This window comes from Triticum aestivum, chromosome 2A (genome assembly GCF_018294505.1).
Source record: "Triticum aestivum cultivar Chinese Spring chromosome 2A, IWGSC CS RefSeq v2.1, whole genome shotgun sequence".
Classification (NCBI taxonomy): Eukaryota; Viridiplantae; Streptophyta; class Magnoliopsida; order Poales; family Poaceae; genus Triticum; species Triticum aestivum.
In genome coordinates this window covers 732,718,289-732,729,344 of record NC_057797.1, presented here as the reverse complement: position 1 = coordinate 732,729,344, position 11,056 = coordinate 732,718,289, and the positions used below count along the sequence as shown (strand labels likewise).

At 51.3% G+C, this 11,056-nt stretch overlaps 1 protein-coding gene across 1 annotated transcript; it reads left to right on the top strand.

Moving 5' to 3' along the window:
* Positions 1–8,110: 8,110 nt before the first annotated feature.
* Positions 8,111–9,385, top strand: LOC123186287 (probable xyloglucan endotransglucosylase/hydrolase protein 12). The gene is made up of 2 exons (XM_044598071.1): positions 8,111–8,434; positions 8,530–9,385. The coding sequence occupies exons 1-2, from the start codon at positions 8,165–8,167 to the stop codon at positions 9,127–9,129; spliced, it is 870 nt and encodes a 289-aa protein (XP_044454006.1). The 5' UTR covers positions 8,111–8,164; the 3' UTR covers positions 9,130–9,385.
* The last annotated feature ends 1,671 nt before the right edge of the window (positions 9,386–11,056 follow it).

Here is an 11,056-nt window from a genome sequence, read left to right as displayed (position 1 = left end):
AAGTTTCCCCCTCTCCCCCCTTGGCCGCCACCCTAGATGGGTTTGGGGCTGCCGCACCCCTTGGGGTGGAAACCCTAAAGGGGGCGCACCCCCCTCCCTCTCCCCTATATATACTTGAGGACTTTGGGGCTGCCAACAGATGAGGTTTGACCTCTCCATGGCGCAGCCCTGCCTCTCTCCCTCCTCCTCTCCCGCGGTGCTTGGCGAAGCCCTGCAGGATTGCCACGCTCCTCCACCACCACCACGCCATCGTGCTGCTGCTGGACGGAGTCTTCCCCAACCTCTCCCTCTCCCCTTGCTGGATCAAGGCATGGGAGACGTCACCGGGCTGCACGTGTGTTGAACGCGGAGGTGCCGTCTGTTCGGCACTAGGATCTCCGGTGATTTGAATCACGACGAATACGACTCCATCAACCCCGTTCACTTGAACGCTTCCGCTTAGCGATCTACAAGGGTATGTAGATGCACTCTCCTTCCCCTCGTTGCTAGATTACTCCATAGATTGATCTTGGTGATGCGTAGAAATGTTTGAATTTCTGCTACGTTCCCCAACACAAGGAGGGTCTCACAACTTTACTAACGCATGCAGAAGAAAATGGGAATATTTCAGGAGTAAAGGTTTGCAGAGATGCCCCATCTGTCACGAACCTTCTTTTTGCTGATGACTCTTTAATCCTTATGAAATCAAATTTGCAAAGTGCAGAAACATTAAAATCAGTTCTAGATTCGTATTGCGCAGCTTCAGGGCAGATGGTCAGTGTCGACAAATCCAGCATCTTTTTTAGCCCTAATACAAGAGTGGACACTAGAGAACAAATGTGTACAATTCTCAATATAATGGCTGAGGCCTTGAATGACAAATATTTAGGACTGCTGGCCAATGTGGGTTTAGATAAAACCGATTGTTTTCAATACTTAATCGATCGTATTGTTCAGAGAATTAGTGGTTGGAAGGAAAAACTTCTGGCGGCTGGAGGAAAAGAGATCTTACTTAAAGCGGTTGTTCAAGCTATTCCCACCTGTGCAATGTTAGTCTTTAAAATTCCTATTTTTTTGCAAAGGAATTATTGACACGATGGCGCATTTCTAGTGGGGAGATGAGGACAACCAAAGGAGGATGCATTGGATGACTTGGTGGAAAATGTGTGTACCCAAAAACCAAGGAGGAATGGGTTTTCGGGATATCCATTGTTTCAATTTGGCTATGCTTGCTAAACAGGCTTGGCGTCTTATCGAGAATCCGGAATCTCTATGTGCTACTATTCTGAGAGTCAAATACGATCCTGACGGTTACTTGTTGAACACTGACTTGAAGAAGGGTTCTTCCTTCATCTAGCAAAGTATTATGGCGGGTGTGAGCTCCCTGAAGCGTGGTCATATTTGACGAGTGGAAAATGGGTAGAATATTGACATTTGGGAGTACGCTTGGATTCCTAATTATGCAAACCGTAAAATTGTTACCCCTAAGGGAGGCCAGTTGTTACGGAAGGTAGCAGATTTGATTGATCCAATCCTAAATAGTTGGGATGAAGATCTTCTCAGGCAGACTCTATGGCCTATTGATGTTCAGCGAGTGCTTGCGATCCCGATATCACAACATGATATGCCAGATTTCGTAGCTTGGAATTTCACAAAAAATGGGATCTTTTTGGTTTGGTCTGCTTATTTTGTGAAATGGGACCACCAATATGGGAGCAAGTTACGACATATCAATGGGATGAGACTTACCACGGTCAATCCTATTTGGGGGAGGATTTGGAAACTTGCTTGTCCAGCAAAGGTTAACATATTTATTTGGCGTACACTTCACGACACTCTTCCGTGTCGTGTTAACTTAGCTAATAAACATGTGAAAGTCTCGCCTGAGTGTCCTGCCTGTTCATCTGGGCCAGAAGACACAAAACATCTGTTGTTTCTATGTGACAGAGAAGTCTGGAGAAGACTAGGGATGAACGATATTATCGACAGAGCTTGTAAAATAGACTATGCAGGTGAGACAATCTTAGAATATTTACTTTCATTAGCAGATCAGGAACTATGTATTATGGGCACTCATAATATGCGTGACATGATTGCCATACCAGCCTGGTACTTGTGGTAGGAAAGGCGTAAATTGGTACACAATGAGACTACTCAGAATGCACAACATATATCCATGGGGATACGCGCTCTCACTGCCAATTTTGTTAATGCCTCCTCGCCGAAGACTTCCATGAAAAGAGGAGGATGGTCTAGCCCCCCGACTGGATTTGTTAAACTTAACATTGATGCTTCTTTTGACCACGACCTTCTCAGGGGTACAATCGGGGCGGTCTTAAGTGATGACAAAGGTAGGTTCATCCGTGGGGGAAATGGTTAGATTGACTGGTATGCAGATGTGTTGATGGCTGAAGTTTTGGCGCTAAAATTCGGCCTATCGCTTGCGCAAAGGACGGGTTGTAATCGCATAATTATTAACTCAGATAATATGGAGGTGATCGAGACCATGAACGAAGAAGGACGATCGTCGGGGGTAGCAGCTGCAATTTTTGATCATTGTTTTCACGTAGCTTGCGATTTTCCTATTTCTAGATTCGAGCATTGTAATAGAGAAGCAAATAAAGTTGCTCATGAACTTGCCAAGTTGGCTAGATTTTCCTTCATTTCATTGGCTCGGGGAACCACATAATGCAATTGTATCAATCCTCATAAATGATGTAATGTTTATTTCTAATGAATAAAGCTCGAACTTTCTTTCAAAAAATAAAGTCCTCATCTTATAGACAGGTGTGTAGTTTGGCATGCAACCAGAAGAAGGATGAGAATCTGTGTGTTGTATTACAAAGGAAGGCATAGCCTTATATACACAGGAGAGCACGCGCAGGTGCTGGGTTGGTTACAACAGAAAGGAGCTAGTCTCCCGGAGAGACGTGCGCTAGTTACGCGGGGCGCGGGAAGAGGACACGATCACCGCGTGGAGAGCGTGCGGCACAGTGCGGGCTGAGTCGGTGTTAGCCGTTTTCCAACAGCCCCCCGCAGCTGCAACAGGGTCTTCGACGATGTTGAGGCTGGACCTGAACTCGCAGAAAATGGCCGTCGGGAGTCCCTTGGTGAAGACGTCGGCGAACTGGGACGTCGAAGGCACGTGAAGTACACGTACGTCGCCGAAGGAGACGCACTCGCGAACAAAGTGGAGATCGATCTCCACATGCTTCGTGCGCTGGTGTTGTACCGGGTTGGAGGAGAGGTACGTAGCGCTGATGTTGTCGCAGTAGACGATCGTCGCGCTGTCCAGCGGGCGATGAAGCTCGTGAAGAAGTTGACGGAGCCAGCAGGTGTTGGCGATGGCATGGGCGACAGCGCGGTACTCCACCTCGGCGCTAGAGCGCGAGACGGTGTGCTGGCGCTTGGACGACCACAAGACGAGGTTGTCGCCGAGGAAGACGCAGAAGCCCGACGTGGACCGGCGCGTGTCGGGGCAGCCTGCCCAGTCCGCGTCGGAGTAGGCGATCAGGTTGGTGTCGTGTGATCGCCGGAGCCGGAGGCCGAGATGAGCAGTGCCGCGCACATAGCGCAGGACGCGCTTGAGGTAGGTGAAGTGGCTCTCGCGCGGGTCGTGCATGAAGAGGCATAGTTGCTGGACGGCGTAGGCGATGTCGGGACGAGTAAGAGTGAGGTATTGCAGGGCACCGGCGAGGCTGCGGTAGAGGGATGGATCGGAGACGGGCGGTCCGGCCTGGGCGGAGAGCTTGCGCTTGGTGTCAGCGGGCGTGGCGATGGGGCGGCAGTTGCTCATTGCGGCGCGCTCAAGGATCTTGAGCGCGTACTGGTGCTGCAAGAGAAACAGCCCGTCAGTGGTGCGGTGTACATTGACACCGAGGAAGTGATGGAGCTCGCCGAGGTCGGACATGGCAAACTCGCGGTGGAGCGCGGCGATGATGGAGCGAAGCAGGGCGGTGGTGCTGGCGGTGAGGAGTATGTCATCGACGTACAACAGTAGGTAAGCAGTGGATGTGCCGCGGCACAAGATGAACAGCGAGGTGTCGCACTTGGACGCGACAAAGCCGAGCGAGAGCAGGTAAGCTGTGAAGCGCTGGAACCACGCCCGTGGCGCCTGCCACAGGCCGTAGAGGGAGCGGTGGAGCTGACAGACGTGCGTGGGGTGGCGCGAGTCGACGAAGCCGGATGGTTGTTGACTGTAGACGATCATGTCGAGGTGGCCGTGAAGGAAGGCGTTCTTCACGTCCAGTTGATGAACTGGCCACCCCGACGAGACGGCGAGGCTGAGTACCACGCGGATGGTCGCCGACTTCACCACCGGGCTGAATGTCTCGCCAAAATCCACGCCGTGCTGCTGTGTGAACCCACGAAGAACCCATCTGGCCTTGTAGCGCGCCAGGCTACCGTCCGGGTGTAGTTTGTGGCGAAAAATCCACTTCCCCGTCACCGTGTTGACCCCTGCAGGACGAGAAACAAGAGACCACGTATTGTTTTGCAGCAAAGCATCAAACTCATCTTGCATGGCGCGGCACCAGTTGGGGTCTTGGAGGGCCTGTTTGTAGGTGGCGGGGATGGGTGAGATGGTAGGCGAGGCAGGAACGGCGGCGAGAGCAACGGGGGAGAAGAGGTTTTTCGGCTGAAGGAAACCAGCTTTGCCCCGGGTGTGCATGGCGTGATCATTGCAGTGTGGGGTAATGGGCACGGCGCGCGGTGGGAGGGGTCGGCCAGGTGGCGAGGTGGGAGGGGATGGCTCGGGGTTGCTTCGGGAAGTGGCCGACCAGGTGGATTCGGTCGAGCTGGGATTGGTGGAGAGGGTGGTGCCAGGGTGGGACCGAGTGGATGGTGGAGTGTTGGGCGCGGTATCCGTGGGTGCGAGAGCCGAGGTGGGGTCGGGCTGTTGGGTGGGTCGGGGAGCAGCCGCGGGAGGCGCGTGGCCAGGCGGCGATCCCGAGGTAGATGCGCCTAGATAGTACGAGGTAGGTAGGATTTGCATGGGATTTTCTGTGGCACGTGAAGGGGGTGTGGCCGGGGTGTAGGGAAACTGGTTTTTGTCGAAGACTACGTGTCTGGACGTGATGACCCGACGAGTGCCCAGGTCAAGGCAACGGTATCCCTTGTGTTCACGAGGGAGACCGAGGAGGACGCAGCGGCGCGATCGGGCTGCTAGTTTGTGGGGGGAGGTGGCGTAGAGGTTAGGGTAGCATAGACAGCCGAACGTGTGGAGATGGTCGTAGGTGGGGGCGACACCGTGGAGCATGAAGTAGGGCGTGTTGTGGGCGATGGCGCGAGAAGGACGAAGGTTTAGAAGGTGCGTGGCGGTGTTGAGGCTCTCCACCCAAAACTCGGGGGGCATGTGTGCTTGGAGGAGGAGAGTGCGCATGATATCGTTGGTGCTGCGTATGGCGCACTCGGCCTTGCCGTTCTGTGGTGAAGTGTGAGGGCAAGAGAGGCGCAAGGTGATGCCATTGGCAGAGAGAAAAGAGCGGAGGCGGGTGTTGAGGAATTCTCCTCCGTTATCACACTGGATGCACTGTAGACAGAGATGAAACTGGGTGAGAGCGTAGGCATAAAAGCGTATAAGAATATCAGCAACTTCGGATTTGTGACGCAAAGGGAAAGTCCAAGAGTAATGACTGAAATCATCCATTATTATTAAAGTAAGCATAGCCAGAACAGCTAGAGACAGGTGATGTCCACAAATTGCAATGTACAAGCTGAAAAGGAGAAGTGGTAAAGGAACTGGAGGAGGGGAAGGGGAGCCTGGGCTGTCGGCCAAATTGGCACGCCTCACAAGTGGCAGAGGGGGGTAGGGGTTTATTACATGAAGGAAGAAAATGAGATAATTTGGCTAAAGAAGCACGACTAGGGTGCCCTAAACGCTTGTGCCACAAGCTGCCGATGTCGACGGAGAGAGCCGTGGGTGATTCGCCGAAGAAAGGATAAAGCCCAGTGGAACTATTTGACCTCATGAGAGGGGTCCTGCTCGCCAGATCCTTCACAAGAAAGCCATGTGGGTCAAACTCAACTGAGACAGAATTGTCAATAGTAAATTGCGTACAGAGAGCAAGTTTTTGACAACAGAAGGGGCGAAGAGAACATGATTAAGGGAGAAAGGGCGAGGTGGGAGAGAGGCGGTGCCCGTGGCAAGGACAGACATGTAGGAGCCGTCACCAACTAAGATGGAGGGATACTTTGCAGAAAAACAAGACGTGTCCAAGTTACCCGCATTGTTGGTGATGTGGCTAGACGTGCCGGTGTCCAGGTACCACTCGCCGCCGCCGCCCGGGGCCTGGATGGGCATGTTGGACATGGCGGCGTTGAGCATGTGGCCGGTGTCCCATGAAGTAGGCGGAGGCATGTAGGCGGGCGGGGCGCCGTAGGTTGGTGGTGCGGCGCCGTACGTTGGTGGGGAGTTGATGTTGTAGATCATGGGGTAGGCGTGGTGTGCAACCCCGGGTCGTGGACCGAGCACGCCGGCGGCGTTCGGTGGAACCCACGGTGCGCGGCCGGCCGGTGGGAAAGGGGCGCCCCATGGGGCAAAATAGCCCATCCAGGGCTGCTGGGATGAAGACGGAGGCGCTGGAGGCCCCCCACGGCCACCGGAGCCTCGACCGCGCCCGCCGCGGTCAGAGGGGCGATCGGGCTGCCGCTGGATGGTACCGCCTGTGGAAGCGGAGCCGCCTCCACCGCCGCCGGAGCTGCTGGAGCCACCGCCGCTGGAGCCACCACCGTGGGTGGCGATGAGGGCGGTAGCCCCCTCCGCCCGGGCGCGCGCATCCGGGCTGATTTCCTCCAGCATCAGCCTGGAGCGGGCCTGGACGAAGGTGGGGAAGGGCACCTGCATCGGAAGCAGGGACGCCATGACACCGAACCGAGGAGCGAGGTCGCGGATGAGCTGGAGAGTGAGGGTCTTGTCGGTGACGTGCTCGTCAAGATCGTCGAGGGAGTCCGCGAGCGCCTTGAGTCGCCTGCAGTACTCGGCAATCTTCATATCACCTTGAACGGTGGCGCGAAACTCGGCGCCGACGTGGATGGCCCGTCCCGCGAGGTTATCGCGGAAGAAGGCGTCGAGGAGAAACCAGGCATGATAGGCAGTGGAGTCTTGGGCAGAAATGACATCGTAAAGTTCATCCATGATCGTACCGTAGATCATAAGGAGGATCTGGAGATCGTCCTGGCGCCACTGCGCAGTCTGAGTGCGCGGGTCGAGGTTGACGAGGACGTGGCTCTCCACGCCCGACTTGAGGAGGATGAAGGACATGATGCGCCTCCACTTGGAGTAGTTGCCGTAGACGGCGTCCAGCTTGAAGTCGATGTGGGCGCCGACGTTGACGGCGTGGATCGAAGGTGGCGGCGCCGTGGAGGACGACGCGGCGTCGGAGGTCACCACACCGAGCGGTGCGACGGTGAGGTGCAGCGGAGCTGTGGCCGGAGGGGCGCTCTGGATGGGGAGTGGAGCGAAAGCAGTGGGCAGCGGAGCGGTAGCGCTGGGGAGGGGTGGGCTGCCAGAATGGACGCCGGCGTCGGTCTGCTCGCCGGCATTTGAACCCTCGTCAGAGGCATGGGAACCGGCCATGTGATACAGGAAGGAAAGGTCGCTCTGATACCAAGAAGAAGAATGAGAATCTGGGTGTTGTATTACAAAGGAAGGCATAGCCTTATATACACAGGAGAGCACGCGCAGGTGCTGGGTTGGTTACAACAGAAAGGAGCTAGTCTCCCGGAGAGACGTGCGCTAGTTACGCGGGGCGCGGGGAGAGGCCACGATCACCGCATGGAGAGCGTGCGGCACGGTGCGGGCCGAGTCGGTGTTAGCCGTTTTCCAACACAACCAAGCGGAAGTACGGTACACCGTTGTGCTGACAATTAACTATGTCGTCAAATCCAGATGCTGACAGATAGGATCGATTAGTATGATAATTGAACAACCTGACAACAAGCACTAGGTAGCTGCAACCTGAAGAGAGAATAATAAGACATGCATGGCGCAAACTAACCCAGCTTACATACTACACTACGTGCGCAGCAGACACTTTTGCATTTGACTGAAAATAAGCACAGATCCGCAACGCAGAGAGGATTATATAAAGCCCTTGTGCACCTCTGCATTTTCATCAAGTCTTCTTGACATACACTTCCTACACCACCAAAAGCTAAGCTAGTGCCAACTACGAAGTAGGAGAAGATGGAGAGCTCAAGGAGGGCCCTCCTCCTGGTGGCGATGGCGGCGACGGTCATCGGCCTCGCGAGTGCCAGTTTTCGTGACAACTGTGACATCAAGTGGAACCCCGAGAACGCGGCCTTCTCCGACGACGGCCACGGCCTGACCATGTCCCTAAAGAGCAACTCCTCCGGCTGCTTGCTGCAGACGAAGAAGCAGTTCATCTACGGCAGCGTCTCCACCCTCATCAAGCTCGTCCCGGGGAACTCCGCCGGCACCGTCACCACATACTACGTACGTATCCTATTCCTATAGTATACTTATTACCAATGAGCTTGTACTGCGATACTGACCGTATGTGCACCATTTCATTGATTGTAAATCACCAGACATCGTCCGTGGGGGCCGACCATGACGAGATCGACTTCGAGTTCCTGGGGAACGAGACCGGGCAGCCCTACACGCTGCACACCAACGTGTTCGCCGACGGCGTGGGCAAGAAGGAGATGCAGTTCGTGCCCTGGTTCGACCCCACCGCCGACTTCCATGCCTACACCATCTCCTGGACGCCCTGCATGATCGTCTGGTACGTCGACGACGTCCCCATCCGGGTGTTCCGCAACTACCGGGACAAGGGCATTGCGTACCCGATCAAGCGTCCCATGTTCGGCTACTCCAGCATCTGGTCGGCGGAGGACTGGGCCACGCAGGGCGGCCGCGTCAAGGCCGACTGGTCCAAGGCACCCTTCGTCGCCGGCTACCGCGACATGGTCCTCGACGTCTGCCCCTGCGACGGAGCCGACTCCTGCGTCTACGGCTGCGCCGGGGCGTTCAGCCACGGCGGGCGGCAGCAGAACTGTGCTGGCCTCACCGACCAGCAGCGGGCCAAGATGCAGGAGGTGCAGAAGTCTCACAGGATCTACGACTACTGCGTGGACTACAGGGACAACAAGAAGCCCGGCCCCGAGTGCAGCCTGCCGCAGTACTGATCGACCCATGCATATCCAGCTGCAGTCTGATCGTGGTCGTGGCACGCACCAAGCGGCAATGGTTGGCCGGCCGATCTATCTACCACGGCATATATACACGACCTATTGATTCCATTGGGACTTCATTTATTTATTTTGATACAGATATTTATGTTTTCTCAAGATTTTTCATTCTTGTTGCTCTACGGATGTTTTCTTCCTCCAAATTTTGTTCAATGCTTACCCGATTAAGTAATCATGATCGATCTTTTCTGAATGGATCACATAAGGCATGATTGGTTGCATGCATGAACCAACAAGCCAGGCCCACTAAAGAATCATGTAAGGTTACCCACAACCACAACACACCACGACTACAATAATCTAGTGGTCTATGACAAATTTACTATGATGATTTTGGCCTAAATCCCGCAGTGGCACTAAACTTTTCATCTCGATCAAAAGAAAGCTTACCATGCTCAATTGCGTGGTGCTTTTTCATGACCAAAGGAGGGTTACCACCAAAAACATCAGATATAAAGAAGATGCATAATTACTTAAAATATGAATTTATTTTGAATTTACAGATCCTATTTGAGATACACGTACCTTTTTCTATAGAGAGAGGTACATGTAGTTCAAATTTGAATAATATCTAGAAATTAACTCGACACTCATTTAAGACCTCAATAATAGCTAATGATTTTAAAAAATGCTACCTTTGATATGAACACTACAATAGTATGTTCCATGTACAAAACATTTGGAATACCGCAAACAAATATTTTTGTAAGGTCCTATACAAGGTACCTTATCTTGTTATTTCAGAAATAGAAAAATACATAACAAGATGGAACATAAAGGAAGGAAAATCTAATGGGCCAAAACACATCTCTTCTCTCTCCTTTTCCTTTTTCTTTCATTTTCCTTTACCACCAAATGGGCCAAACCCATGTTTACTTTCCCTTCTTCCTCCCTTTTTTTCTCTTCTATTTTCGACGACAGGGTCATGGCCCAATAAGACAACTGAGGCCAGCCCAAACTACTATCTAGTTTTGTTCTTTGCATATTTCTTTTTTTTTCTTCAGAAAAATATATATTGAAGTAGCCAAGTTAGTATTACAATTCTTTATACCAAAATCATATGAACCACCAAATATACGAATAATATATGGAAATATTCATAATTTCCCAAGTATCTATTCATGGCATTTCCATGCAGGTTAATAGTAAGATTTAATTTGTTCTTAATAAATAATTGTAATTCAAGATTCCAAATTTTTGTAAATTGTGTGAAATTACAAAGATGTATACAATCCAAGTTTAGTGTTATGGTGCCATGCCAATTTTAATATATTTTAAAGGTGGTTTTATGACTCCATTATATGATGCCATGCCAATTTTAATATATTTGTACCACATTTAAATTTTATAGAATAAATAACAAGTGAATGTGAATGTTTTGTTTTTGAATTATATCTGTTTAATATCCTCAAATTGATTTAATGCATAAATAATAATAAATGATTTCAGAAAATTGGTTAACTTTGACATGAACAATGCATTCCAGTACGTTCCATAAGAAATGTTTTATAGTACTTAGGTTATAAATATTTGGAAGGTATATAGTTGTGCACAGTAGTGTTAAAGAATGTTGTAGTCCAAACTATAAGTGAAATGGTGAAGACTTTTTTGCGGAGTACACACTTCATAGTTTGTGTTGAATGGTATGATGTGTCCTTTGTGATTCGTCCATTACAAAGCAATTTATATCCCAAGTTTTGTGGAACCGTCTAGAACTTAAAAACAATCTTATGAGGTCATAACACGACCCATTCTATTCTTTTACCACATCTAGATTTTACATAAAAATTAAAGCGAATAAGATTTATGTTAAACTTTAAATTTTCCAGAGACCATGACAACGGGTCACAAGAAATGGCTACAA